At 35.5% G+C, this 27,639-nt stretch overlaps 1 protein-coding gene across 10 annotated transcripts in view; it reads left to right on the forward strand.

The window, feature by feature from the left end:
- CACNA1D (calcium voltage-gated channel subunit alpha1 D) overlaps positions 1 to 27,639 on the forward strand; it is a 233,244-nt gene that overhangs the window by 185,679 nt on the left and 19,926 nt on the right. For 7 of the 10 annotated variants that reach the window (XM_032984250.2, XM_032984245.2, XM_032984248.2 and 4 more), the window contains 10 exons: positions 6,209 to 6,247; positions 6,666 to 6,794; positions 7,541 to 7,606; positions 9,258 to 9,349; positions 10,669 to 10,828; positions 12,064 to 12,191; positions 12,310 to 12,406; positions 13,980 to 14,082; positions 15,193 to 15,294; positions 20,984 to 21,114. In XM_032984250.2, coding sequence (XP_032840141.2) covers positions 6,209 to 6,247; positions 6,666 to 6,794; positions 7,541 to 7,606; positions 9,258 to 9,349; positions 10,669 to 10,828; positions 12,064 to 12,191; positions 12,310 to 12,406; positions 13,980 to 14,082; positions 15,193 to 15,294; positions 20,984 to 21,114 — 1,047 coding nt within the window. The remainder of the gene's footprint in view (positions 1 to 6,208; positions 6,248 to 6,665; positions 6,795 to 7,540; positions 7,607 to 9,257; positions 9,350 to 10,668; positions 10,829 to 12,063; positions 12,192 to 12,309; positions 12,407 to 13,979; positions 14,083 to 15,192; positions 15,295 to 20,983; positions 21,115 to 27,639) is intronic. The other 3 variants (XM_032984247.2, XM_032984249.2, XM_032984251.2) reach the window with 1 other exon arrangement.

Raw genomic sequence — 27,639 nt, forward strand, 5'->3', positions numbered from 1 at the left:
TTTTTAAAAAATTTATTCTGTCATTTAATATCCCTTCCTTTAACCAGTTCTTCTTTTATGAGCCTAATTGGTTTTCATGTTCATTTTATTTTTAGAAATTTTTAGAGGCAAGTATATATAAGTAAATATATATATATGGTATAGCAATAAAAAAAAAATTAAAACACTACTAAAACCTACATACTTACTTTTGGGTTTTGTGACCTTTTGTTTTCAAAAAGTTGCACATGACACATGAAATCTTGTATGGTCATAAAAATGGTTCCTTTCAGTTAAAAAAACAGAATAGTGATTGTGAGACACAAGATGTTGTGAGTCCATTCTGGGAGGTGGGCATATATAAATATAACTTAAGACAATGAGAGATAAATTAATTGGAAATAAATTCTGAATAAATGAGTAAGATCTTAAATGGAAAGAACAAACAAATTTCAATCCGGCCTGACTGTATAGAAATTTTCTTATTTGCCAGCTCAGAAACCATTTGGATGACTAGCACTGTATGACTTAGAGGCATGGTCACATTGTTACAGTAGCAGTTACAAACATTTTAATTCACATTTTTTTTTAAGTTTCTTTTACTGTTCACGTGCTGCCAAAATGTCGAGAGAATAATAGAGTTCACTTTCCTCTTCTTCTGTGAAATTGTTGAATGTGGTCCCCATTTGACTAATTTTATGCTTGAAGTTAAGTAAAATTCAAGGGGTTTGCTGAAAGAGGGCTTAAAGGAAGAGCATTTATATCTTCCTTCTGACACCCTCAGAAAAATCTATTTGTCTTCATCAATCACCACAGTAAACATGTGAGGCTTCTTCAGCGCTTACACAACTGTAACAACTAACAGTGGTTAATAGCAATGTCATGCAGCAAACAAGTCTCTCACAAAACCAGAATTGGCAAGAAGGAGCAGCATTATTATAATTTCAGCACTATGCAGTGCATAATATTCACCTGTGAACTGAGGGGTGCTCTTCATTTGCTAGACTGCTAGTGGAGTGTGCACTGGGAGGGCTGGTGCTTATTTTATGTAGTTGCCCACTCACCTAGTAACTGATGGGACAGCTGATCTTGCTTGTGTGGAGAGGATTAAAACCCTCATATCTACCTCCCGTAAGAGATTCTGGATTCCAATTTTGAACAAAAGCACTGCGGTTGGGTTAGAATCCAGTTTATGCATCAATATCCTATGTTAGAACTTAGGTTTTGTCGCTAGTAATTGATATGCTTGAATACTATTAATATATTTTGTAAACTTTTGCAAATGTATCTCTAGGTTTAAGGATAGCTACAGAAAAATACATTCTTTGTATAGCTTTGCTTTTGTTAGTGTCTTACTGGAATATGAAATTTATACTGTGTTGTAATATTTAATTTGGAAATAGAAGTAAATTTCTGAGCTGCTTTGATGAAGGTGTTGTTATAATTTATTTACTTTATTGCACAGCTGAATATTTATTAGTTATCATAATAATACCCTATGCCATTAATATGTTAGTTACAAACGTAGAGTTTTAAATACATATTTTACAAGGAAAAAGGTACTTCTTTAATCTACTCTGGGGTTCTTCATATTGATTCAAAATTTTTACTAATTATGCAGATGGGAATTTGTTTCATGTTGAACAGGGAATATAGAGAGCACCAATAAGACAATGAAGAAAATCACTTGCTACCACATTTGAATTCCAGTAATTATTCTCTGAACAAATTGTATATGTGTATACATACATGCATACAGACACACATAGACTACACATTTCTGAAGATATTTTGGCAACCTGAATGGTTTCCTATATATGTTATTGTCATCATGTATATTTGTCATTGAGATGTTTACTTCTATATTTTTAATCATGATTATATTATCGTTATGTGTTCATTTGTTTTGGCATACTCTTGTACCCTTTGGCACAATCTGTAAAAAATGAGCATTTGACCAACACCATATACTAATATCCACTGTTTTTCACAATGTTTATTTCTTCTTAAACACAGAGCTACAGTTTGCTTCCAGTGCATGATGCAATTTGTTTCACACTGTTCACAGTTTTGACATTGAAGCTTTTTTCAGTTAGGATGTTTATTTCAAACTTTTGTTGCAATATCAAGAGTGTAATGAGGAGTTACTGCTTAGGAAATGTGCTAGATTTTTCATAACCAGCAATAAGTACTTGACAAAAATTGGTAGCAGGTTGCAAACATTTTAATCAGTGAGTCAGAGATTTATGTTGATCATGGTTAATCTTTTTTGAGGGTTGGAGCTGTTTTGGGAAAAAAGCTGCTGTGTTGAATTTAAGAAAAAAGAAAAATCACACGTTACTGCTTCTTTGAAGTATTTAAGTATTGGCTTGAAATTACATAATTATGAAATACTTTGCTGAACTAGGCTGTCAGTGTAGCTGGCACATGGCTGACAGAAAATGTAGAGTAATTAAGCCAGTCTCGGTTCTCATTTACCTCACTGCAGTGCTTTTCTTAGCTAAGCAGTGAAAGCAGAAGCTGTTCATTTATTTTAGCTGTGCCCATTACCAGACTTCTAGCAGTGATCCCAGAAGCACATCTGTCATTTTACGAATCACATAATCCCACAGAGGACAAAAATTCATGAAAATGACCAACCAGTCCCAAACTGTTTGTGACACAAATAGTATTGGAATGATTGGTGGAAGGTGGGAGGAAAAAGGAGGTTGTAGGTAGATTGCCTGACTGCAGAAAATATTTTTATTTTCATTCTTGTCAGCAACCATCATCCAAAGAGACACTCTCTCTGCTCAACCTGACCTCCCCCTTAGTCTCAAGTCTATTCTAATACTTTCCCTACATATACATAATGTGCCACCCACTTGCGTGTTTACATGTCAGGTAATATTACTGAAGTCGCAAATAAGATGTGTTTGGGAAGTCTATGTTTTTTCCTTACCTGTAGGAAGCAGACATTCTCTGTTATTGTCAGTCTGTCATTGTTAATGAAGATTACGTTATCTTAATTTTAGTGTCCCAGATCTTAGTATTAATTACTTCATACTGGATAGACACCCATAAACATTAACTAAATTTCTCTCTTAGATGAGCATTTCCTATATAAATAAGTATGAATAATGTTTTCTTTGTGGTATATCACTATATTAGCTTCATTATAATTAGTATTAATAATATAAACCAAACTGCTGTATTATCAGAGGGAAAGGCTGGAGAGGGCAAAAAATTGGACACACTCACTTCAAAACGCCAGTACCCAGAACACTTGGCCAATGATGGGCAGAAGTTAAGTATTTTCAACTCCAGTAGAAAAAAAAAAGGTCTTTTGTATCAGGAGTTTATTTTCATTGTTTGTTTCTAGATTTATCTCCGCTTCGGTATTCTTATATACCAAGGCGGAGATAAATTTGTAAATCTACTTTTTATGAACAAGGTGTTTCCCTTTTTTATTCCCAGCCTGCTCTTTCCAGTGCCCATAATTTATAATCTCTTGAATATGACATCCTAACACTTCCCAGTAGCAGCAGATCAGCCATCAGAAACAGGCAATTAGGACTACTCAGTCCAAAGAAGCTGAGAGAGTGATTTATGAGAGAAATGATGAGAGAAATGTGTGTTACACAGTCCTGTGCATACACAAATACATTCAGTGCCATTCAGACAAAAAAAAAAAAAAAAAAAGTTGAGGGATTTTGAACTCATCATTTCTTAGCACCTGCACTAGAACTGTTCCCATAGCTTTGCTAATCTGGTGATCTGGCTGCATTTTCAAAAATGGGAAATAAGTAATTATTAAGATAGTTATTAAGTTAGTTATTAAGTAATTATTAAGATGTAGAAAAAGGGGTTTTTACTACTTTTCTTTTTGTGAGGGTTTTTTCATAACCAAATCATCATGCATATTCCTCATTATATTTTTCTTTTGGAAAACAAATAAAAATCTCTAGGACTAAAATATCCTTTTCCTGTTCTTATCTATCCCATTACATATTGCTATCCTAATACTGTTCCTAACTTATTTGTGGCCCAATCCTTCTCTTATAAAAGCTAGCAGGAAAAACTCCCAAATGTAAATGCAAGCATTTTACTTCATCTTTTAAGTGTCAATTTGTGATAATACTATAATTTATTCTGGTTTGCATCTGTCAGATACTTAATTTCATTTTTGACGATACAAAATATTGAATGCTAGTTAAGTAATTTGCTCACTGATTAAGACAGTATCAAACTCAGCATGAGTCAGTCACCAGAGATTAATATGAAATTTCAGGCTTCATCTGAAGAGGGTATAATGAAACTGTTTTTCTTCAAAAGTTTCAGATAAAAAGGAACCTTTTTCTGTACCAAAAAGTCAGTAGCAATGTGGGTTTGTCTACACTAGTACAGGTTTGTGATTGATGTAGGTAGACAGTTTTGCAAGGTTGCTTCCATGTTTTGTGATATTTTGGCATTTATGATGTTTGTGATTATTAATTTCTCCATAATCTATATTTTGATTGTTTTATTTCAAACTATTGAAATATGCAGGGAATTTCTAATATATCAACTGTCTCTCATTGGCAGCATATTTTTGTGTATTTTATATAAGTGATTACAAAGCTTAGATGTTACAGCTATGCTCACTGAAGTATAATGAAGGGATCTGGGTTTTGGTTAATATTAATGTGTCATTTTAGTAATAATTTCTTAAACAGTTTTAAAACTCTGTTTCAGAAAATACTGATATCCTGGCAGAGCAGTAATTTCTACATATGTAGATTGCATGTAGTTGAACAGTTACTTTTACCTCACTTTCTCCTTGTGATACCTTTATATTATGTATGTTTTCAAAAAAGTAATAGATAAATACCACTAATGATCTGACATTAACGAAGTACTACCTATTCTTGTTTTTTTTACCATAGTACGTTTGTGTAAGTTTGCCAGTGTTTTCAGCAGAATCAACTCCTCTCTTTTCCCTTCTTTCTCCCCAAGTTTTATCTTAGGTAACAGCAATACTTGAGATTTTACTCAGTGAAGCATGCACTGAGTATGCCTGATGCATCCACAATGTGTTGGAAGCAGCACAGAGGAGGCATCATGATTATCGTTGCTCTGTGTGACAATAATTAGTGAAAGGTGACCCTTTAGGAGGAAGATATTTTAGTCAAGAGAGTAAGACCCATCACTTGGATCTAACATCCAGAATTCCATTTGTTCTAGTGCTATAATTGTTTTTAAAGACACTTCCATTCAATATTGGAAGAAGCTGCTGTGAATCTGTCAGTGCACAAGCAAGCATAGACAGCTGGTCCTTTAAGCTTTGTTAGCTGCTTTGATAAGTGTCTGACCATTTAGGATATTGAGACAGTTTCTCCAAAGACAGACAGAAACATTATAAAGAGAGAAGTGAGTTTATTCTTCTTTGGGGGACATAGAGTTTGGCTCTGTGAAGAAGTTGGAGTGTGCCTCTCCTCCCTGTAGCTCTGGAGGGTTATACAGATTTATGCCAAAAGGGTCAATCAAATCCTGAAGCCTTTTCTCCATGCCTGATCCTGTTATATCAGCTCGGGTGTGCGAGTAATTTGTAGATGGTGGGAGATTATAAGTATTGCCTTCTCATTTGCGCTTTTGTGGGAGGGTTAACCTTCCTGTGACTGTGCTAAAAATGTTTGTCTCTCTCTTTGGCAGCGTGAAAATCTGTCCTTGTTAAACACTGCAAAACCCAATGTTCATTACTGAGTTAACACAAGTGAATTACTATGTCTTAAGGAAGCTCCTGATGTGAAATAAAACACAATTACTTGAATATGGTTAGATTCCAGTGATGGAGTAATTAATCTTCAAAAAGAGCACATCAGGAAAGGGACATTGAAAGGCTAGTTTGACCTCAAAGCTTTCTTCTTGAGTTTTACTTAGGCTTACTGCTACAATTTCATATAACCTGTGGAAGTTGATGGCTAATTTTGTTTGGCTTACATAGGAGCAGAGATTTTATTTTGTATTTACTTTCCATTGAGTCTTTTAAACATGTTTTATACTGTCATATTTCAGTATGAGTTAGCAGACATAAAATGCTAAAGAGAAGGTTTTAATAAGGATATTAATGTTTTGTTTATGAAGTATATTGAGTTGAAAGATGTTGATTTACATTTAGAAATTAAAAATGTGCTTCCTTCTGCTTATGGTTAATCTGATTTTGTTGATCTTCTATTTGATTTTAATATTTAATATTCTTAATTTCTTAAAGCCAAAGCCAACTGAAACAGTCACAACTGATGAGTCTGGGGTAAGATTAGTAAATTGACCCCAGTGGTTTTACCTCTACTTGAGTTTATTCTTTTTACCATGTCTATTTTCCACCGATTTTTTCTGTATTTTTCATAACTGTCTTACTACAAAGGTGTTATGCAGTGGTTTGCATTCATTGTCAATGTAGTATTGAATTCTACTACAAACAAACCCAATATGATCCTTATTAACAAACCAGAAAACTTGGAAATGCATGTGACATGTGAAGCATTTCTACAGGTCCTGTGTGTTCAGCATGTAATTTTTCCTTTCATATCATGCTTATCAAGGTGAAAAGGCCCTCAAGATACATTTTCAAATCTTACCTCTTCCACCTTTGCATTTGATGTTGTTTTTCTGGAAGTGTTATATGTTTGAGTTTGTATTTGGTTTGACTTCTCCATGATGCTCTTCAGAACTCTGAAGACAACGCTAGAATCTCCATCACTTTTTTCCGTCTCTTCCGGGTGATGAGGTTGGTGAAGCTGCTTAGCAGAGGAGAAGGAATCAGAACTTTACTGTGGACATTTATTAAGTCATTTCAGGTTAGCAAAATTTATTTCAATTTACTTTATAATTACAACCATTTATATACCAAATTTTATGAAGCAATACCCTGTAGAGTGCAAAAGCCATTTAAGTTCATGCTATCAGTAATGACATACTTAAATATATTTACATAGTAATGCCAAAATAAACTTCACCAATTACTGCAGTGTCTCCAAGGATCATTCTTTGTCACTTAGTATTAGCTATTGCCATGAGGTTTCTACCGTACTTCATAAAAATTGTTTGATATATCTAAAAGGGATAAGATAGATTTGACACACACAGATCTCATACTTACACACATTTTATTAGATGATTACAGAAGAGGACTTTAATCTATTTTTTAATACAAAACTGATTTCATAACTGTAGCAAATAGATATTTGAATCCTTGCTCCTGAAAAATCTCATGAATGTGAAGTTAATTGAACTCTATAACTCTATTGAAGGAAGTGTCTTTGTGTTGTCAACATCAGAACATCAGTAATGAAAATAAAGTTAAAAACTGCTAAAGATGATTCTTCCCCCTGGATTGCTGGCAGAAATAATTTAAAATATAATGAAGCTTGTGTTCATTTTACGTGGCAGAATATTAAGAGTGACAGGTAATAACTTTTTAAGCACTTGAATAGGAAGAAAAACCTTGGAAAATCCTGTGTTGTACAGAGAAATTATTTTTGTAAATGAAATTGAAATTATGGTGTGAAATTATTAAAAGACAATGCACCTGTCCCATTTCTAGGCTCTGCCTTATGTTGCCCTTCTGATAGCCATGCTGTTCTTCATCTATGCTGTCATTGGAATGCAGGTAACTGTAGAATTTTTTCAACATTAAACAAAAGTTTAGTCTTGGCTACTTTGAGACTTGTTTGCTAAGGTGTTTTCTAAAACATTCCTTTGATAGTGGTGCTATATATAAGGCAGAGCTTTCAGAGTAACATAAAAATCTTTTCTTGGCTATGATTTTGCTAGTCAGAAAATCCAGAAAGATGCAAGAGAAGAACTTGGTGTGAGCTTATAGTATCTTGGTTTCCTGAAGAGTTTGTCTTCCATCTACTGAGAGGTTTATTTCTATGCATGAATGTATGAAAGAATGCATGTTTTCTTTTTGCTACAGACTTGTTTTGGGAATCAGGCATTAAGACTCCAGCTTTTCTTTTTTTTTTTTTTAAAAAAAAAAAAAAAGTCTTTTCCATATGAAAAGAATAGAACTAAGAAAAGAATCAAGCTAAGGATTTAGGCACTGCTGAGCCTGTGGTTAATCAAGAGGAGGATATACGTACAATATATACAAGCACAGAAAGGATTTTGGTACCTGAAAATGTAAAAATGCGTTGTTGGAATGAAAGTGCCACTCCTCACATCATGAGGGCGGAACAAGTTCTCCAGTCTTAATAACTGGAGACAGCTAGATAGGGGAGACTGTTCCTGAAATTCATACTACTGAGCTATTTCTAGTGGGAGGATGGGATAGCCATTTGAGAGGCAACTGCACAGACCTCAGGAAAGCACCAGATAAGGGCAGTGAGCATGGAGCTGTGATTGGGAGCACGGTTTAAGTTGCATGGTGGTCTCTGTGCAACACATGAGATCTAGTGCTTGCCTAAGGAGGGAGGAGCCTGAGGAACATGGCTGGGTGATCATCAACACTTTGGCAGAAGTTCCTATTGGGTATCCTGTTGGGCTACAGTTCTTTATCTTTTTTTTTTTTTTTTTTTTTTTTTTTATAAGGCCTTAGGATAGCTCTGCATTCTGTAAAACCTTACAGATGTTGTATTTTGTTCTCAAAGTTGTATGGTTCTTCAAATCAGCGCAAAGGGAGGTCCTAATTAAATAGGATGAATAGAAGAAATATGCTATAGAGAGTGATTTTGATTTCAGATTCTTTCTCTTCATCATTTATCCAAGAGCAACTTAATGTCCTTACAATCCAGACACATGTATACAGAGCATAATGGTGTTAATCTCTCTAAATTAAGTAACAGCCTTCACTGTATTGTAAGAGGATATAAATGTATTACACTGGGGACAAAGAATGGTCTTGTGGCCAAGGAATTGCAATTTAAGTTTGAACAGAACTAATTTCCATTTCTGGCTGAGACAGAATGCTCAGACCCTCAGTCCTTTGGTTTCTGTCTGCCTCTCTCTTTCTCTATTTAGAATTGATGTTTTCATGACAGCAATTATTTCTTACTACAAGTATGTACAATATTTAGCACAGTAGGACTTTAATATCAATAAAGGACTCTAGGTGCTAGTTCAAAACAAACAATAATTTCTCATCTGAAATACAGGAATATGTATTCGTATTATAATGGTTTATAAATCTAAAGAGAGTAAAGAAAGAGTATTTGTAGAAGTGTTTTTCATACATATTGAAGCAAGTTTAGATTGCAAGGCCTACAGCTTCTGACAGTACAGGTCACTAGGATGAAAGTAAAAATCCTGTTTTATTGTAGGTATTTGGAAAAGTGGCCATGAGGGACAACAATCAAATAAACAGAAACAACAATTTTCAAACTTTCCCCCAAGCTGTGCTGCTTCTATTCAGGTGAGTAAACCCTAACTCTTACTTAATGCATCTAATTTCATTGATTTATGAAAAATATCTGTAGCTCTTGTACCATGGATTTGTTCAAAATGTGTTTGCAAGTGAGAAGCAATTTAGCATAACAAGCACATACTCTATGGCTGTATGCTGAGTGTCCATAACCACAGCAGGGTTCTAATCAGGTGATACAAACCTAAGCTCCTTACAGCTATTGTGAAACATCTCATTTGTCTTCAGGTAGAACTTAAACATAGCCTTGTATATCACTGTGTAGGTGTTGGGAAAGGTGAAAAAGACTATGTCCTTACTGTAATCTTTTGAAGCACAGCTAGCATGACAGTTTGAAAAAATGAAATGTTGTTGCAAAGATAAAGAAATAAACTGTTCTTTACATTCGCTGAAGAGATGGCAAGAAGTAGAGGGTGTAACTTGCAGAAGGGAAATACCAGGTAAGCAGTAGGCAAAACTTTCTGATGGCAAAGGTAGCTAAATCTTGATGTAGGGGGATTATGGAATCTCCATCATTAGAGAGTTTAAGAAGGGGTAAACATCTGCCAGGAGTGCCTCAAAGTGTCCTGGAGCAAGGAGAAGGAATGACATGGAACAAGGATGCCTCTAAAGGTGACAGCCTTGAGAGCTCTCTTGCCTGTGATTCTGTAACTCCATGGCTCCTATGCATTGTTACTACTCTGGTTGACAAAACTGGCAGGCCATTGCTTATCTGAGACCAAGGGCATCACCCAGTGAGATCTCAGTCACAGTATGCATGTAAAGACTTTTGCCTTTGAAACTAGGTAATGAACACAGCCAAAAATTTCATTAATATGTAGTTGTCTTTTAAATACTTGAAATCATGAGTTTGTACATAGGCATTGCCCAACTATGCAAAAAGTGCAATAGCAGAGAGACACAAGCATTTCCTCAACCATGCTGAGGAAAAGGCAATTAATCTTTTACAAATAGATACTTTCAACTTTTATGACAGGTTTTCATACACAGCACTGCTTTCATACACAGCAGCTCCACTGCAGTAAGTATTTAACTTGTAAATTACAGTTTGGGGTTCAAATTTTTATGTGAAAGCCTTTATGTTGCACTAGTCTACCCTTATAAAATGTTTGCAATGTCAACTCTATGATTGTCATTTCTGAAACATGCTCTGTATTTTCTTAATTACTTCCTGCTTGGAAAAGTTCACAATCTGTCTTCACATTTGTGCTTGCACAGCTCCAAGCATTTTTTCAGATCTTAATAAATTAGTACATCTTTAATCCATTTTGATCAAATAATGTCTAATTTATCTTTGTGACCTTATAAAGGTGTGCAACTGGAGAAGCCTGGCAGGAAATCATGCTGGCATGTTTGCCTGGAAAACGTTGTGATCCAGAATCTGATTATAATCCAGGGGAAGAGTATACATGTGGAAGCAATTTTGCCATCATTTATTTTATCAGTTTTTACATGCTTTGTGCATTTTTGGTGAGTCTAGCTTATGCTTATTAACAGAATGAGCTTTGGCATTTTGACTTTGTTCTGAACTAAAAGAGCAGTGTGTTTAGAGAACAATTGAAACTCCTGTATCTAAAATATTTTTGCAAGATTATATTTTTTATACACGGTCCTAAATACTGTATCTTATGCTGACTTTTACAATGAGGGTGGTGAGACACTGGCACAGGTTTCCCAGAGAGGTGGTAGATGCCCCTTCCCTGGAAGGGTTCCAGGCCAGGTTGGACGGGGCTGGGAGCACCCTGGTCTGGTGGAAGGTGTCCCTGCCCATGGCAGGGGGGTTGGACTAGACCTTTAAAGGTCCCTTCCAACCCATATCATTCTATGATTCTAAATTCCATGTGCAGGAGAGTTTTCTGACTACATCTATGAGACAGTGATTGATTGCATGTTTGAAAGCTAAGTTTGCAGTCCTTTAATCAACTATTAGTTCATTAATTTCTTAATAGTATTATCAAATATTCATTAATAATAAAGCTGTAATTCATTTGACTTACTAGTAATGCCATTTGTGTTATTTAAACTTGGATTCCTGTCTCTATAAGTGTGCTCAAATTGTGGCACATGAGAAGTGAACAATAACCTTTCTTCTTAATCCACAGCATAATGGATTATTTGCTTTAAAATAAAACTTGAAAAATGTTTTTCCTCATTGCAGGTGTCTGGTCTAAGCTGGTTGATTTGTTCTGTTCACAGTACTGTTCCTGCAAAAGGAGAGTGGTTGAACAGAATTATGTGAACTAATGTAAACATATACGTTCTGCTGTTCTGTATCATCTTCTGTATTAACAAAACATATACCGAAGACTTATTGTCATGACATTGAATCCTATTAATACAAAATCTGTTTCCTGAGATCTACACTGTGTCAAATATGTGTACTGGATCCATTCTTTAACTTGATGTGGTGGTATCTAGCAAATCAAGGAAGAGAAACAAAACTGTGTTACAGCCTATGTCAAACACTGAATAGTCTAAGATAGAATCACCCTCTTGTTATATCATTATTTGGTAAAGTTCCAGATAGTCAGTTAAATGGTTAGCAAGTATTTTCTGTGATATTTTATGATATTTGCCAAAAATCATCATTTATGAGATTCTGTTTGAATTCTTAACCTGCTAACTTATAAAATTATTTTATTTAATGAATATTTTTTTAAATTTAAAAATAATTAAGGCAGATTTTTCTTAATTATTTTTTTTAGATTATAAACTTATTTGTGGCTGTCATTATGGATAATTTTGATTATTTGACACGTGACTGGTCTATTCTGGGTCCCCATCATTTGGATGAGTTCAAAAGGATATGGTCAGAATATGACCCTGAAGCAAAGTAAGTTAGATGATTTCTCTGATAAGATTTATCTGGTAAAAACAATAAAAGCAGAGCATAATATATTTTTAGGGAATGGATGTATGTTTGGTAACTGCTGTCTGTGTGTTGGTTCTAGGGGAAGGATAAAGCATCTTGATGTGGTTACATTACTAAGACGCATTCAGCCACCACTTGGTTTTGGCAAATTATGCCCTCACCGAGTGGCCTGTAAGGTAGGTTTTACCCTATTTACTTCCTAGGTTTTTCTCAAATTTCATTCATTCATTCAGTTCTGCTCCATGTCTGTCATATATGCCCAGCATTCCTATCTGTTCACAAGGTCTCCTTCACTCTCAAGTTTTCCCATTTTTTTGCAGACGTAATTTAAGCCATCAAAATTAGTGTAGTTTCTTCAGTTACCACCAATGTAAAATTCTTCACAGAGCATCAGAATGAATGGGCTTGGTCTGTAAATCTATCATTAGTCTATTATTGTCACATATGAACTACCTCATCCCAACATTTCTGGTGACCCAGTGTCACAAACAAGGCTGCTTGAAACCACTGACATTTCTGATTTCCCTTCAGTCCCAGGGAGAGGAGGGTGGCAGTTTAATTGCAATGAATTTTTGATTCGGTACTTTTACAGTCACATTCATGAGAAATTTGCTGCACATGAAACATAGAAATGAGATTGAGGGGTGGGGACTGCAAGATGATAAACCAAGCTGAAGTGAATAACAGTGTGCAATACAATATGTAGCAGTGAGTGAGAAGACTGAAAATTAAAGGGAATTTAAAGCGATACAGAATTTGTCAGGCACAATGCGTAATTTAGATGAGGATTAATTGCATTTTAATATAAAAGTTGGAAAGCAACACAAAGGAGATGAATGATTATTATGTTATCTGAGGACTTCAGAACTATGGATATTGTGATTTTAGCAACTTCTATAGGAATAAGATCAAGCCTTTTAATTAAAGGATTGTTACAGCACTGTCATTTGGATTTTTTCTCTCTCTTTTATAAATAAGTACTTTGACCTATAAAACACTGGGTTCAAATGTAATGCCACAAGGCATACTTAAAGCAAACCTATATCCACACATTAAATTATCCAATTGAGTAATGCTTTTAAACTAGAATAGAAGAAAATCCAGGTCAGACATTAGGAAAAAAACTTTGATAGATTAAAGTGTTCTTCTGACAGAGAGGGTCACAGTGATACACTCTGTGAAAGCTGGACACGAATGCAGAGATGGACTAATCCACAGAGGAGAGCTCCTTTCACACTAATTCAGTGTTGATAGCATAAGAGATGCACGGCGTCACTGGAGCATTACCTGAGAAATGAATCAGCTTATCAAGACAGACGTGGTGCTGTGGTTCTTCATGGAGCATGAGGCTGGAGGAAGCCATGGAAAACCTGGAACATGACTGCAACGGGAGTGCATGCTCTTAGATAACTGTGTTTGTCCTTAATACTTGCATAGTGTGATGTATAGTCATAGCCAAGGACTGGGCTTCAGTGTTTGCAAATTAACTCAATAAATAGCTCATGAAAACTACTGGACAGTTTTAGCTTTTCTATAAGCATGCATGTGGTTAATACCAGAAAGAAGCAATATTGGGTGGTTGTTATATGCAGCTGGGATGAAAGACTGAACTTTTTTTGAAGACATTATTTTTATGCCTCTCAGTGGATATTATTCTTTGAATATATCAGCTTTTCAGAAATGAACATTACAAGAGGTTTATTTCAAACAAAGCTACACCAAAATTTGTTTTCCTTTTCTCATTTACAGAGGTTAGTAGCCATGAATATGCCACTAAACAGTGATGGAACCGTCATGTTCAATGCTACTTTGTTTGCTTTGGTTAGAACTGCTCTAAAGATAAAAACAGAAGGTAAGGTTCTTACCTGTAAAGCCTTTACTGCACTTGTCAGAAGGTACAAAGAAGAAAAGTTACAATTTACTTACTTCATTTTGTTGGACATGAGAAAGACTGCCTTAGTTTCCCTGGATTTGGTTTGCTTTTGGATCATAGGTTATATTCACTGTTACTAGGAATGATTTGCTAGAAAATTAAAGGAAAGGGGTAGTGAGGCCAAAGCGCAAGAAGTCTCAGAAAGTATTATATACATTTATCTGGTTAGATAAAAATATGTAGCAGTGGCATAACAGGAGTACTAGTGCAAGGAATGAATTAATTCCCCCTTCTATCCAACTAAGGTGCTCCTTCCCCACTACTCCTTAGCTTGGTGCCTTGGATCCCACATTGGTGCAACTGCAGCTTTTCTACACTTGAAAGAAACATCCTCAGTTTGGTTGAGGCCAGTTCTGACTGGGTTGAATGGATTTCTGTCATTTGGATCAGAGAGGGAAAAGTTTTTAAAACTAGTAGTATGCTTTAAAGAATTTTGGTTTCTGTTTTCATATAAATTTTCTGTATTTTATCATCTTTTTCTACTTTCTGTTCCATGTCTTCTACCACTTTCAGCAGAATTTGAGTTCCACTGATAATAACAAACTGATTAGATTAAGCCCCCTCAGACATTTTTTGTGGCTTAAATGAGTGCTGCAAGAGATGAAAAACAGCTCAGCAGTTAGTTGCCTGAACTTTCAAGCCTGTACAACTCAGTAATTACTATGATTAAACAAATTAAGGCTCAGCTTCGGATCAAGAAAGAAGTGGCTTGCAAAGAGCAGCTCATCACTTTCTGCACAATTTAGGCAGAAATTATTAGGCAGTGCCAAAGCCTGTAAATTACGGGTGACCTCTGCTCCAGAGACTGATTTGAAAGCCCCAGGAGTTTACATTGTCTTACACCCTTTCTTCTCTTTAGTTGTTGTAGGACTGTTATCCACTACTTCTTGTAGCTTAGGCTTGCTACAGAGCATCCTTATCACTGTCTTTATTTGTATAGAGCTAATTAATAGCCAAGGGATCATTCATTGGAGCTGGTTGAAACATAATTAATTGCTAATCTTCTGTTTTTCTATTTCATTGCCACAGGTAATCTAGAGCAAGCAAATGAAGAACTTAGAGCAGTTATAAAGAAAATATGGAAGAAAACAAGCATGAAATTACTTGACCAAGTTGTCCCTCCAGCTGGCGGTCAGTCTGATAAGCTTTGTAATATGACATTCTCTGTGCATTTTGGTCTTTCTAGATTGTTAGGAACCAAGGGAATAAAATTACTAGATTTTGCAGTTATGATGTCATTAAAGGGATAACAAACAATAACAGAATAAATACAGGGAAAATTATATCCTGTTACACTAGGTAATACATATAGGACTGGTAGATACAACTTCCTTAGATCAAAAAGGAAGAGAGGAAAATGTTATGCTTATTGTCTTGCTTGAAAAAAATACCTTATTAGATCTAAATCTAATCTTAATTTCAAGTCATTCATCAAAATAAACTAAACTTTGTTTGATTTCAGTGCATTGAGCAAAATAACATGTTTTGTACTAATTAAGCTTGACAATGTACACTCCATTATAGCTTATATCCGTGTATATGTTGAACACTTCTGGGAGAAAACTAAAAAAGTTTAATTGACACCTGAAAAATATTTTTTATGCTAAACTAATAAAGCAAGAGGCTAAATTATCTCAGTTACACTAGTTTAAACCAGAGCAGTTCCATAGTCAACAGGTAATGGAAATGTTTCAGATTTATGCCAGTGTGACTGAGATATGAATGGCCCATGTAAAGAGATATCTAAATTCTAATGACACAATACGTTTGCCAGAACTACAAGGCATGTATATTAGTTGTTCCTACGTGCTGTAAAATGACATGATATTTCTTATATCTCTCTTTTTAAATATATATATTCTAATATATATATTTAGTCTTTTTCAATATATACATTTTTATTAATATGCTGTAGTGTAGGTTTAGGTGACTGGTTTTTACTTGCTTTTTTAAGTTTTAAAGGTGCAGGATCTGTTGCACTGTCACCCACGCCCAGGATAACTTTATCTCGCCATTCAATACCTAGATCCATTGTAATCATCTGGTATTTCTTGTAGTTTATTGTACTTTTATAGTGTTACGGCAGCTTTCAAGACTGATCAGACTCAGGTTTGGAAGCAGACTCAAGATCCCAGGCCCGATGGTGGTGGAGGCTGATCCCTTTCTGAAGGTGATACTCTCAGTCTCTGGGGAGGCAGAGCATGCTGGCTGCACTGCTCTTCAGCATGACCCGAGAAGCAGCATTAGCTTTGTCGCTGGAGGGAGCCACTTGCTCTTGGTGTGGTGGCTTCCAGATAATTGTGGGGATGAAGGAAAAAATCTAGCCAATTTGACTATCCCAAGGGGAACTGATACTGCACATTTAAAACAACTTTTTGTGTTCTACTCTGTTGTTTTTAGCCTTACACCTAAGTGCTTGCATGGCATAGATGAATCGCTTTGTTATTATTGTTGTAACTATGTGCTTGAGCTTTTTCTGCAGCCTCTGTTCCTTTCAACTATGAGTCTTTCCGAATATTCTGAAGCAATTCTGTTTTAGGGTGGTGGCATGGAATTAGTGTTGCCTCTTGCCAACTTTATTCCCCTCCATTTTTTTATTGAAATAGAGATGCATGCTTCAGAATAGCGAGCTGTGCCTGCCTAAATCAATCTGACAAAGAATCTGTAAAGATTACATTCCTAGAACTAATCTTACATCATAACTCACAGTTAACTTCAGCTTCATTCCATTGCTGAATATAAGCTGTATATTTATTTTCAGCTATACTAAAACTCATTGCTAATATTTATTCTACAAATGTTGCTCCTCAGTGTAGCTAAAAGGCTGAAAATCTGGATCACTGCTCAACTGATAGGAAACAGTATGGCTTCTGCAACCCAGTATAAATAACATCATGTTGGGAAGTCCTTAAGATTTACAAATTTTTAATCTCAGTTTGGTTTGTTTCTCTGTGGACCTTGTTGTGACTTACCTGAAAATTTAAATTATTATAATCTACCTAGAAAAAAGAGGAATATAGCTATTTTACATTCATATGACATAGGAATGTGAAGTAGTTTAGGATACAGTAGAGATTACTTTCTTTCGATGCTTAATATTCAACAGAAAATGGTATTTTTAACAATAACACTAGTGACAGCTAATAATATCAGTCTGCTAGGAGGCAGAAAATTCACTTCAATATGAATCAGTGAAGCATCCAAATTCAATATATTAACATCACTTACGCTTAAAAGTATTGTGCAGTCTAGTTTATAATGTTTTTCTCCAGTATTAGTTTTGCTGGTATTACTGAATGATAAATAGTTCATGAGCTTGTGACCATGCCTCCAGAACACAAATAGAACAATTGTTTGCAGAGCGGAATAAAAATAAGTGTATAGCATTTTTTTCCTGAATTATAAATAGGTCCACTAGAAATGAACAGTTAGTTAATTATTGGTACTGGTTATATGACTTATTACTATAGCTTAATTAAACTGTTAATAGTTAGCAACACGTTTTCAGTACAGAAAAATTAAACTGCTTTGCAGAAACATAGAATGTCAGTCAAATGCCTGAATGTATGAATGGATTAACATTCTTGGGAGGCTAGAGAGTATGAGAAATACATACAACTCACTAAAGATTCACCAGTATTCTCTAAACTCTCCAGTCTTCACCTGCAATCCCATTTAATCCTGCCTAATACTTTTTGCCCTCTTCCAAAAACTTCCTACTCAAATGATTCCTTTTGCTGTCACTAGTTGTAATTATAGATTTGTCTATTCTGTGGTCAGTTACGCTTAGCTGTCTCCCTATACCTGTCTATATCTGGCTATATGTGCGTTACTCAAAAAAACAAAGTCAAGGATGGCTCCCCTTGGCCAGACTTCAGTTCTTGTGTGCACGTGTCTGCAGTACAACTGACTGTGCCTGTGAAGTACACATGTATCTTGTTTCTACATACAGACTTTGGCATGCACAATTCAGCAAACTGGTAATGCATTCATCTAATATGCCTATAAAAAGTTGGTGCGTGTCCAGAGTGATCAGTAAGGGCCCTTCATTTCTGCATACTGAGACTTTGCAGGTATTGTAATCTCAGGTACAGTCAGTAGTCGTGCAGTGTCATAGCCTGACTTGAGCCATGCTCTAAATGCAACCCATAGTAGTATATGTTATATCAAGTCTGTCACTTCTATGTGCTTGTTCTTTCCAGGAGCCATTTGCTATATCACTTCCTTTAAAGTTCTGTTCAAATACTTGAAACAAAATAGTATAAAGGATGGGGAAAGGCTTATCTGGGGAGTTTGACCAAGGCTACGTTGCAGATCAATGGATTCAGCTAAACTAAGGCAGGCAAGTTTAGATTAGATGATTTATAAGAGATCTCTTCCTAATACAAAACACTCTTAGTCTCCTGAGGAGCTGCCAAGGGAGATTACAGATGAACATGAAAGCAAATATTCCCTAAAAGTTTAGAAATTAGATTTGTGGAGTCAATCAAAAAGCTTTTTACTGCTGGGATTGAATCTATAGACTGGTGAGCTTTTCTTGTGAGCTACGGAGTTCCAGCTATTTCCTAGTGGGAACTGGGGGGACTCAGACCTTTGAAGAGATGTCAGTATTTGGCAGAGCAGGCTTTTTAATGTGCTAAGATATTTCCTGCAACAGACTGGTCTCCCAGCCAAGATATTTTAAAGCAATCATTCTAATTCTTTTTGCCTTGATACATTTAAAGACAAATAAAATGCTCACAGAATACATCCCTGGTACATTTTTCCTGAATTTAAAGCCTCTTGTACTTTCTCACATGCATACAGCCCATTTCAGACATTATAGTGAGAGGAACTTATTTTGAATGGTAGAGGATTCATTTTGAGACAAATTTTGTCACAGAGGTAAAAATGAATTTAAGCAGTATTGTACATGGATTGGATTTCCCCATCCTTTTTGTTGATGTGAAAGCACGTCACAAAAAGAAGAAAGTTAATTACATTTAAATTAGCAAAAGCTGTCCTATTACAGGTAAAAATAATATTAAAAATACTATCATTGGTGAGATACATTGGGACATATTATTGATAAAATGAAGACAGACAAAGACTTTTAATCAAATGTTAATGTATGATGTTACAGTATATGACAGTCGATTAGAAAATTTGCTTGACAATCAATTAGATAGAAAACATGCTTAACAGAATGTGTTTGTATGTAAAAAAAAACCCAACAAAACAAAAAAACAAAGTCAAATCTAATCCTAAAACTCCTTTAGAGTTAAAATATAGAAAAAAAAATTACATAAACCAAAACCAAACAAAAAAATCCATACTTTCTAACAAAGGTGTGTTAAAATATGTCTGGGCATGTTAGATTTTCCCTGTTTAGTCAAGTCACAACTGTACGGTGCAACCCAGATCCTGAGACGTGTGAAGCACCTGTCTGTCCCAGCAAGAGCAACTGGAATGACGGGAACTTGCTGCCCATCAGGATGTGGCCCCCAGCAGTGGAGGGAACTTCAGTGCTTAAAACACACCAGCCCTTCCTCATGTATGGCAGTAGCCAGCTATCAACCATGTTGCAAATACCTATCTTAAGATACTGGAAAAAATCAAGAAGTTTGGCAACACAGCAGAAAGGGATATAGCTAACTTCATGCCAGATAACTCTAGTGGAAAAAAGTGTATGAAAACAAAAGCAATGTTTTTGAATAGAAAACTATTCCTAGTTTTCTGGCAAGTGTTACTCATCAAGAGATCAATCTTGCACAGCTGAATGATTCAAGGGGTCTCATGAAACAGACACATACATTCTTAACATGCTATGAACCAGGCAATTTTGATATCCTCATAAAACACCTGCCTTTGAACTTTGAAATTTGGATTTTATTCACAACAGTGACTCTGTAAAAATGCTAGGGTTTACTGTTTGTGTATCTTTTGAATTGTACTAAGTTAACTGATGGAAGTTATTTTCATTTCTGTCAGCATTGCAGAGCTGATACAATCCAATAATGTGGGAAAGCGACATGTTGTTTCATATTTACTATTATCATAATCACCTATCTAGAAGGTGGCTAAGGACCACATCTTCACTTAAACAAGAGCCTCATAGAAAATATATGAAATTGTAACCTCTGTGGGATTTCCTTGGAGTCTAGAATCTGTCTTATTGGGTGATAATAAGATAGCAGAAGATACAGCCCAGCATGAGCACCTGGGACACAAATAAAATTCAAACTGGAAGGTGCTCAGGTATTACAGCGAGGGCATGACATCAATAAAAAAATGGTCATAGTGAAGCAGGCTGTAAAGATATCAAAAGTCCTTGTGCAATCAGAATAATGCTATATTGATACACTGACTAAGCAAATTTGGTTCATTGGTGAAGAGAAAAAAGAGAGGTGTTGTAAGCAGGACTGGTTTGGGGGTTTTTGTGGAGTCACTCTTATGAACATAAGTGTATGTAAGCCATTGTAGCTTTTACTTTAATCCATTTATTCCAAGTAACTAAAGCCAGTCTTTCAGCTTCTATGCATATACAAACATGTTTATGGGGTTTTGTTAGAAACTTACGTGAACTTACTTAGAAGTATATGAGACTTAGTAAAGTATTGTATTTTCTTCTTTATTAAAGATGAGTTCACTTAACTGACTGAGCCTAAACTGCTTGCTAAAACATTGCTTTTAAGCTAGTTACAGGTTCCACTGTTGTAAGCTGAAAGCATAGTACCTATTGCACCCATCACATTTCCCCCCCCCCCAGATCAGATATGAGTATACAGGCTGTGGATAAATGTGCTGACTTGGGAGAGATCTGTCTGGTCTGTTCATTTAGATGATGAGGTAACCGTGGGGAAGTTCTATGCCACCTTCCTGATACAGGACTACTTTAGGAAATTCAAGAAACGCAAAGAACAAGGACTGGTGGGGAAATATCCTGCGAAGAATACCACGGTTGCTCTGCAGGTGATTTTGTTTTTACATTTTTAACTAACCATTTTGTGAGCTTACTTGAAATAGCAGGTAAATGAATATTCGTGACTGTGCAGTACCACAAGGATTTTATTTAGCTGGGACACTTTTGGCCCTTATTCATCAGAAAAGTAAAGTGTAATCCTGTCTATAACAAGGTAAGTGCAAAACATCACTCTCTGTGGATTATTCAAACAGTAGCGATGGTTATAAAATTTCTTAGCAAGTCCAGTTGATACATCACAATCTAAAGTTGCTGATGTAGAATCAGATAAATGAAGTTCTGAGCTATCATTTATGCTGTTTTGCTTGAACGGTTTTATTTCTTGTGTTCCTACAATGCTACAAGCCAGTTCTTGGATAACTTCCTAATATGCATTACCTCATAGTAAAGAGGTTTTTATATGGTATCATTTTTCTTCTTAATTCTCATTGTTCTTTTTCTTTTCCACTTCTGATTATTGGTTAAATACCTCCCTATCAATATTTTTTAATGTTTGTAAATTTTGAATTTCATGTTCATCAATTTCTTTGATAGGAGATAATATTAGCATACTACATTAATATCATATACTTCTCTTAAAACAAGCTATCAGATGGAAACCAGGACAATAGGCCTGGCCATCTGTCTCAACAGGCCTGCATCAAGCAGTCCACAGAGTATACGTGATCTAAAGAGTATATTCTGAAAACTGCTGTCCAGTGATACCCTTTGTATTCTGAACACTGAAAAAGGCAAATGGAAGGCTGTCCTCAAATAATTCCAGACATCATACACTGCACCATTTTTATTGGATTGGGACTTTGTGAATTTCAGTTGATGATGAGTGGATTCTTACAAGCTATAAAGATGTTTGATGTTTCTGATAGATTTTTATTCTGATGTCAAAATTCAGGAACATCTTGTGAAAATCCCTTTCTAAAAGGGGAGAAATGTGTTAACCTGATTCAGATACTGTTTTCTTTATTAAAAATCCTTCTGGTTTGTACTTTGATCTAGCAGAATGATCTTTGCTGTCTTAAGTGGGTAATTTGTTTCATTCCTATTTCCTAAGAATGTCTCTGCTGGCAGCTCTGACACACTTTCTGTTCCAAGTCGCCCTAAGCATAAGAGAAAGATTCATCACAATTCTTGCAATTGATGTGTGAGCACATGGCTTGCCAGGACAGTATGAACTATATTTGCATATCATGAGAGAAGAGAAAATTATGGAGAATGGAAGAGATGAAAAGACAAAGACTGGAAACAGTTGAGAGGGAAGTTGGATTTTTAGAAAGGACTTTGCAGTCATCTTCACTGCAGAAGCATTTGAGCATAAGGAGCTCAAAGTTAGCTTTATGACACAGTATTAACAGTTTCTTACTTGTGTTTTTGAAGTTGCACACATAACAATATAGACGCAAACACTGCATTTCCAAGTGTGAATGTGCTCTGTTTATTATCAGATCGTGCTTCCTGTTCAATAACAAAGACAGAGGGCAAGATGAAGCTGGAAGGAATTAGCTCTTCCTCTGTCTTTAGAGAAATATTTTAAAATTCAAAACAGCTAAAAAAGTGACCATGAATCCCTGCTAGGAATCTACAAAGGCTTATGGGATTTGAGGCATGGCACTTATTTTTTTTTTTTGCTGATTAAAACAATACTTCCGTGGTAATAAAATGAGGCAGGCTGGTAGATGGGAAGGTTATTTATTTATTTATTTCTCCCCATTTTCCTCTGTTCTACTTTTGTCTTTCTAACAAATCAGTAGTAACTCAACTTGATTTACCAAATAAAAGTGGAAATGCCATTTCAAAGAAACCTGAAACTTGTCTTTGGGAAAAAGCCAAGTGTTACGGGTTTTCGGTCCAGCATATAAAAGAATAATATAATTCAATACTGGACGCTACAGCAAGTCAAATTCAAAGTCAAAATGCCATGTTTTTTAGAATAATTAATTTTATGAGGATACAGCATTAAAACAGACCTTGATATTTTTCTAAAAGAGATGTTCTACTTCAACAAGGAATTGATTTCTTCTGATGAACACCCTTGAAAACAGTTCTATGGGATGTATTATAGGGAAGCTAGTATAAACGATCACAGAAGATCCTTTTAGCCTTACAATGTATAAAAATCTGATGTCTTTCCATTTTCAGCCTCTTCATTCCAGACTTGATTTGTCCAAAGCTTAAATGCTTATAAAACTTCAATATTTTCTAAAGCATACGTTCTTAACAACCATTTTTGGCAATGTAGTTTATGGGTATACCATCAAACTTGCTTTTCAACTGCAGAAATTTTGTTAAATGATCTGTGAAAGGCTTGTAACTATGAAGATGTTACTTCAGTTCTTGAAGTGCTAATAGTAGCTATTTTTCCATTTATTCTCTCAGATACTCTAAGTAAACTAATGTTTGCAGATCCCTCTGGTAAACAATATACTAAGAAAAGCAGAAATGTGCAGTATCTCTGTCTGTGTCAATATACACCACTTATGTCAATATACACCACACTTCTATCGTAAATACTGAAGGAATGTCATATAGCAATCACAGTGGATTTACATCTTTATTACCCTGTTCATCCAGATGAATTTACTGTGTGTTTATACATCTCTGAGTAAACTAAGCATACAAACTGTACATACAGTATTACAGCAGCTAACTTTTCTTACGAAGGTATAGGTGGAACAGATTTCGAACAAAAAAAAGTACTAGATTAGTCAGTCTGGTCTCCTCTCTGGAGGGGAGAAATAACCTCAGCTACACCTGAGTTCCTGACACTGGAATCTGACACTAAATATGGAAACTTCATATTTATTCTTGGCTGTATTTACCTTATCTTTTCATTGTTTTGACAACTTCATTTCTGAAATTAGAAACTTCCTGTAACCAGGACAGGCATGTGACTGTAGAAGCAGCTTTTCTTTACTTTCTGTAAACTTGTTAAGATTTCACAGTGTCTAGTAGTCAAGATAATAATGGTGTAAACAACTTCTGCTTTCTGGACTGCTAGAAGAGATGAGAGCAGCAGAAACTGGTCTAAGTCTGTCTTTAGGTTTTTTTTAGTTTTTCAGGCTCTGTTATTCTGAACCTTCCTATACTAGGAATTGTTTGCTTAAAGCTTTAAATAAGATCAGGAAAATACTTCTATCAGGCTACAATAAGAAAAGGCTTTCCATCCATCTAGTTCTTCTATTTGTAAAGAACAAGACCAACTGTATTTTCCTATTCTCATCAACAACTCACCCTGTTGCAGACCAGTTGTCATGTTGCAAAATCCTTAAGCAAACTAGCAGATAGCAAGCAGTGTCACCTGTTCCAGTTTGTGTCAAGAGCTGTATGAGCAATAAAACATTTACTTCTCGTGTAAATTCTCATTGCTGTTTCTGATGGAATGACAGAAATGTAGGCAGAAAAATTATGTGCAATAATTTAAAACTTTGACATTCAAGATAAAAAGTTTTGCAGAACAATATTACAACTAGAATTCAAGGTCATAAAAAGTAATGTTTTCAGCAAGAAAAACACTTCAAAAAAATTAGTTTAAAAGATAAGGAGTCATCTACACCATCTTTAGTTAGTTGAACAGAACTGCATAACACAGGATAAAATTCTGTGAGCTCAAGACAGTCCAGTGAGGTTTTCTGGTGGCCTACATCAGTCGTGTTAATAAGTCCTGTTTCAACAGGTGTGTGGGAATAAATCTTCCCCTGGCAGCCACATTATTTAGCTAAAGATTCAATCTGTGGACCCAGGAAGGCAGACTGACTAAGAAGCATCTGTAAGAATACTGTTCTTAGAAGTTGTTATCTTTAGAGAGACTCAAACGGGATTTAATATCAAGGTTAAGTAAAAAGATACACTTTTTATTTGTTAGATCAATAACTTTTGGCAGTAGATGTAATAACTAAAATCAATGGTATGTTAATTTTACCCTTCTCCCAAGTATCTTTTTTATCATTTGTAACTCACTAGATAAAAGCATCCTATGCATGCAGTTATATTGCCATCAAAATGTTTTTCCAGCACTTTGCAGCCAAATGACTACAGTGAAATTTACTTTATCAAGCCTCTTATCCCACTTGAGTCAGTTATTAGTGTATATTTGTCAATACAATACTCCTAAATTTCAATAAACTTTAATCATCCTTTGACTTTTGAAGAATGCAAGGGATGTACTTTTTTCTAACTTTTAAATAATGTTTTGCTATATATAGTCACATAGTTATTGAAAAGAAGTTTTGAGTTAGGGAAGGTTCAATGGATTAAGGAAATAATTAATAGGGTTCTTAGGCTTTCTAAATTAAGTGTTTTACTTAACCCTGCTTTTTTACATACACACCTCTTGCATCCTTAATTACTTCTAGTTAAAGATGCAATGCTAAATCTCTCAATTTTAATTTCAGATAATGTTTGAAAAATTAGAACTAGTGAAAAATGTTTTCTATTGCTTTAGGTTCTTCCTTTACTATATTGCTATATAAAACAAAACAGAGATAATCATAATTTGCAGTATGCATCATCTACCTGGCCCTGATGGTATTTATGTGTCTGACATCAGTAATATAGTTGTGCACAAACAGGAATTCACACTAAGAGAATTCTCTTAGTTGCTGCTTCTCTGACTTCAAAGACATCAAGAAATGCAAAATATCAAGAAAAAACAATAACAAAATAAGAACCTTGTAGGGGAGAAAAACACACCAGAGAGCTATATAGGTAATGGGCAGTTACCCTGGATTCTGCCAACAAAATCTAAGTAGCTCTTTAAAGGAGTCTCACTTGATTCTGCTTTCACTTTGAAATGAGCTGCACTTTTCATGCAGCGCTGTCAAAACTGCTGTCTCTCTCCCTTTCAAGCTGTTCAGAAAGAGGATGTTATAGGTGATCTCAATCAGTGACAAGTGTTTAACAAGACTGAATACAGATGAAATTGATATTGAATTGTCTATTAAGAAAACTAACAGAGCTTTAAAAACATCTGTTGTAAACATTATTTTTTTCTTCCCTTTTCATTTTCCTTTAGCCTACTTGAATTTCTCTCTCTGCAAGGCAGTGATGCTTGGTCCTTAATTTTATAAAATATTTCTTAAGAATGCCTCTTTCACTGTGCAGGTGGCTCTTTTGTGGTTTAATGGTAGTGTAACAAACTAAACTAGTGAAAGAAAAGGAAAACTTCTGTGGGTGGGCCAGGAGTTACTTCTGTAGGAGATTTTATTCAGCTGTGTTCAGTATTTGATCAGACACTTGCAGGCACTGTAGCGTGAGGAGTGGCTGTGTCTGCCTCTCAGGGGACAGCGTAGAAACTGTAAAATCATCAACTTATGAATTAACACTAGAATAAGTAGAGAATACTTTTTTGTCACTAAGGCTTTAGGAGTTCTAACACATGGAACTGTGAAAATTGCATCCTTTGCCTGAATTCTGTTTGTTTGTGTGAGACCAGAACTTGTGTATGGTGTCAAGAGAATGTCACTGGCAGCCCCCTCACCATTTTGGAGCCAGAACCTTGACCCAATTGGAAAAAAAAAAAAAAAACAAACCAAAAAAACAGCAGCTTCTTCTGATACTGGTTTTGAGAAATGTTTGGGGGGAGAAGTAACAATCAAAATTTGGGCTGAGTCAGCAGATCAGAATGGTACTCCTTTCAAAACAAGATTTGCTTTCTGAATGCCAGAGCATGCAGCAGGTAGGAATTCCCCTCCATGCTCTACAATAGATGCATTCAGAGTGATTTTTATTCTGTATAACTCAGTTTTTCCTCAAGGATGCAGCACTTGCTGTTAGCCTAACACAGGCTGCTGTTTGGGTACATGTAATCGGAGAAGAGGAAGCACTCTGGAAAGCAAGGTGGGTCTCAGGAGATTATCTGCTCAGGCTAGTCAGTGAAGTCTTTTTGCTGTGAAGTTTCAAATTCCTCCTCGCTCAGAAAAGGACACTTCAAATTACAACCAACAGCAGTTTGTCTAAACTTGCATATTATCACTGAAAACCTCTTCAGAAACGAAGTAACAATGTCCCTTGGAACTACAACAGTCTGTCTTATGCAGACCCAGGGGTTTGCACTCCTTATGAAGGGAAGAAAAGCAAGTGGTTCTTAACTGATAGGTGACCAGGTCATGTTAGCTCTCTGCTGTCATTTTTGTGATGTTATACATGCTCCTAGGACATGAGAAAAATATTCCTTAGGGCTCACAGTGCCTTTCTAATGCTGTTGACTAATATTTATACTGTGAGGGCAAGTATATTTTCTGGGTAAAATCAGAACAAAATGTTTGTAGCAGTAGTTTAGGAGATGTCTTTTTGTAGTGATGGAAGTCTGTATTGAGCCAAATAATAGTCACATTGCTAGTAAAATAAATGTTAAGTGAAGCATGAACAAGTTCAGTTACTTTCATCTAGCACTTAGAGTGAATGAATTAATTTTATACTATTTTTCCTAGGCAAAATACTTACTGTAAACTATGTAACATTTGCATCTGTATTTGACATTTATTTACATGGGACCGTCTTTGTTAATACATACATAAAGA

Source organism: Tyto alba, unplaced genomic scaffold (assembly GCF_018691265.1).
Source record: "Tyto alba isolate M040663 unplaced genomic scaffold, T.alba_DEE_v4.0 Super-Scaffold_3, whole genome shotgun sequence".
Taxonomy (NCBI): Eukaryota; Metazoa; Chordata; class Aves; order Strigiformes; family Tytonidae; genus Tyto; species Tyto alba.